The 3890-nt window shown below is 38.3% G+C and overlaps 1 protein-coding gene across 1 annotated transcript in view; it reads left to right on the top strand.

Annotated features, from left to right (window-relative positions):
* The window catches only part of LOC102842777 (multidrug resistance protein 1-like), a 155441-nt gene that overhangs the window by 138986 nt on the left and 12565 nt on the right, over positions 1–3890 (top strand). Inside the window, exon 23 of the mRNA XM_006832286.1 lies at positions 3565–3721. Within this exon, the coding sequence (XP_006832349.1) occupies positions 3565–3721 (157 nt within the window). The remainder of the gene's footprint in view (positions 1–3564; positions 3722–3890) is intronic.

Raw genomic sequence — 3890 nt, 5'->3', positions numbered from 1 at the left:
GCTATGGGTCGGAACCAACTCGATGGCACTTCACAACAACAACATTCTTTTTTGGGTCAATTTCGTTAAAACTAAGATTATTCATTTCTCTGCTGTAGGTTGGTGTTCTGTTTTATATCAGCAGTAATAATGTGAGAAGGGATTTCCTGTTTCACAGACAGGCTAGAAAAGAACAATATGGTAAGGATGCTGCGGCCATGGCCTCAGTAATTGATGGCGAACATGGAACAAGGAGAGGCCCAGCATCTTCAGATGCTGATTGGCTTCTTTCCAGACCTGTTCTGGTTCAAAGATTTTTCATAGAATATCAGTGCCATTTAAAGATGAACTATAGGTAAGATGTCTCCTTCCATGGACAATTTAAGCTTATGAGTTAAATTTCAGGTATGATTAGTTCTTATTTTGCAAATATGTTTTGCAAGAATTTGTTCAGCCTGAAAATCACTTCTAAGCTAAGGAATGTTTTTATAATTTTATGTATAGAAATGAAGGAGATATATAAGTTATTTGGTGTCCTGGTGTGGTGCTGTGGGTTAATATGCTGGACTGCAAAGTTAGTTTAAACCACAAGGTCGGTGGTTCAAATTCACCAGCCACTCCTCAGAAACCCTATATAGGGTCGCTATGGGTCAGTGCTGACTCAATGGCACTCAACAACAACATATAAGCTGTTATTGTAGATTATAATACTAATTTGAGAATCTACTATTACAAGTTACTAATTAGATAAGAGTCCTGTTGTGGCACTGTAGGATAAGCACTAGACTGATAACTGAAAGGTCGGTGGTTCAAGCCCACCAACCTTTCAGTTAGCAGTCTTGAAAACCCTATACAGGGTCACCATGAGACAGCTTTTAACAACAACAACAGCATTTTGATAAATGTATTGCTAGTGGCTAAGAAGGAGGGGCCAGCCCATGGAGAAGGATATCATGTTTGGTAAAATGGAGGGCCAGAGAAAGAGGAAGACTCCCAATGTGATGGGTTGGCATAGGACAGCAGCAATGGATTCAAATGTAGCAATGATTGTGAGGTTGGCACAGAACTAGGTAGTTTCATTCTGTTGTGCATAGGATTGCAATGAGTCAGCACCAATTCAATGTGACTAAGTGACTAAGGAGTCCTGGTGTGTGCTCTAGGATAAGCACTCCACTGTAAGGTTGGAGGTTCAAACTCACCAGTCTCTCCTCAGAAGCCCTATACAGGGTCTCTGTGAGTCAGAACCGACTCCACGGCACTTAACAACAAGTGACTTTAAGACATTTGTCTTTATAGCAAATTGTTCCTTTTTACATATCCCAATGTGTGAAATAACTCAAGAGCAACAGTGGAATGAGGATTGGCATGAATATTTCTCTAGAGTAGGTTCTTGATCCCAATGCCTCCAGGAGTTTGAACCAGATTTGAAGGGTCTGGTTTAATTTTATCGTGGAGTTACAGCACTGGTTGTTGTAAAATAAATCCTTGTTGAGTGGAAGTGAATTGTACTTTAACTTATTCAAGCTAACTGGACCAGTCTAGGTTAGGACAGCTTCCATAGCAAACCAGCCTTCTGGGTGGGCCTTGGCTTTATACAAAGCTCAGCCTGGGGAGAAAAGCATGTTGTTGTTGTTGTGAAGTGCTGTCAAGTCAGTTCCGACCCATAGTGACCCTGTATAGGGTTTTCGAGGAGCAGCTGGTGAGCTTGAACCGCCAACCTTGCAGTTCAAACGGTTTTACAGTCTGGCGCATTAACTCACAGCGCCACACCAGGACTCTGGGGAAAAGTATAAAGAAGTTTAATGTCCTAGACTCACCTTTCAGTTAGCCATCACCATAGTTATAGTCCCTCCAGGTACCTCAGTATAAACTCCATCAGCCTCCATTCCACTTACCTTTCCCTCAACAAAGCACAACAAAGACAACATACTGACAGGCCTTTAGCAAATGCGCTCTTCTTTATGAGGAAAATGAAACTTTTCTTCTAGTTCTACTATCTACTTACATCTCACAGACACAAGTTGTTTATGGGAAGCCCTTCTCTCCTTGGTCATAATTCCATTTTAAGAGAGACTTAACAAGCCCCTAGATATTTATGCTTAATGCTTGAAATGACTTTAAATGTGAAATCTCAGAACAGGTAGATATCTTGGCAAATCTCAAATAATAAAAATAAATACCATCTTCTCAGTCGAATTCGGAGTTGCCTCTGCTCCTGTGGTGTAGAATCCAGATCTCCAGAGTCATTATCCAACGATACAACTCCCTCACCGACTGACTTTTACTCGGAACAGTTCATTAAGTCAGATCTTTTATTGCATTAAAAACAACAACAACAAAAAGCTACACCTAAACTCAGCAGCCATTTTTTTTTTTTTTTTTGTGACTGGCTATTATTTTGAATGGCATTTTGAACTTTATTTAGTTCATTTCTGTAAATGTTGGTACTAACAGCATCACAAGACCAATTGCTATAATAACATCAACGTCAAATATCTCAGTAAATGTATCATTTTCATATTTTATATTGTGTTTGACCTCTGCAAAGCCAGTAAGATTCAGGATGTGAGGTCCAGGTCACTGAAGAGATTACATTAGCATCTAGCCCTTGGTGGGATGCATGGCTGCCAGAGAAATTCACAAGGAGCCTAGAAGTATTTGTCTTCCTGTGATCCATTACAGAAAACAAGCAACTGGACTCTGTGATGTCCTTTTATTGCCTGATGTTTAAATACTGCTAGTGAAACTTATCCAATTTAACGTGAATTATACTTTTAGCTCATTACTGAGGTGCAGGGTTTTTCATCCCACTAAAATGTTTCCATGCCCAAAATGAAATGTTAAAAATAGGAGGAAAGATGCTTAACCATGGCCATGTGATGGACCACATTTTTATGAATATTCTATGTGCTTCCAAACATCATCTGCATACTTAAACTTTTATCATTAACATGTTTTGAAACTGAGATCCTAATCTTGGACAAACCTGAAAGATCAAAGGTTTTTCCAGTTTAAAACTAAGATCTGTTTTACCCAGATTTTGTTCTGGGGACATGAAGAGAAAACAACCCCCAAGCTTTGCTGTCTTTAAATTGTGTAGCACAACAGGTAGATAACCAATCATCTGGCTTATCTGTTCTAACTGCATTATATGCAAAAAATACCTACATCATATCTACTATGTAAATTCAGATCTACCTCCTGGAGATTCATTCTTCCTATTGTCAGCTGAATTCTCTGTCAAATCTTCAATCCTTGTATCAAGCAAGCAATCCTTATATCAAGGTGGCTAAAAAAAAGTTTTGTATTTACAAGTTACGCCTTCTGATCTATGTCTCTAGTTGGAAGAGAACTGGTTAAGATTACCTAAGCACCACAGGTTATATTGATCTGCAGAACAAGAGGTAATTACTATGTGGTTGGACCTTTTAAAATATACCACTGTTGGACTTTCAGTATTAATAGTGTTAATATCTGAGCCAAGATTATATTCCTGTGCCCCCTTTATTTTTTTTCTTTTCCTTTTAGAGGTTCACAGTTGCAAAGTAAATCTAACTAAAATTAACCTGCCTTCTCTTCTGATAGAATTTTTACCGCGATTGCATATGGAGCTATGGCCATTGGAGAAACACTTGTTTGGGCACCTCAACATTCCAAAGCCAAATCAGGGGCTGCACATCTGTTTGCTTTGTTGGAAAAGAAGCCAACCATAGACAGCTACAGTCAAAAAGGGAAAAAACCAGTAAGCATAACTATGATTTTAGAAAAATATCTATTGTAAATTGTACATATACATTCTTTGTAAATTGAGACTTAAATGAAGACATTATTTGATAACTTTGCTAACGATACTATTGTAATAACATAAAGAATTCATTATATAAGGTAGTTATGATTACAAATGGAAATAG

Source organism: Chrysochloris asiatica, unplaced genomic scaffold (assembly GCF_000296735.1).
Source record: "Chrysochloris asiatica unplaced genomic scaffold, ChrAsi1.0 scaffold00006, whole genome shotgun sequence".
Lineage (NCBI taxonomy): Eukaryota > Metazoa > Chordata > Mammalia > Afrosoricida > Chrysochloridae > Chrysochloris > Chrysochloris asiatica.
The sequence above is the reverse complement of the archived record's forward strand: the minus strand, read 5'-3'. Positions and strand labels throughout refer to the sequence as shown.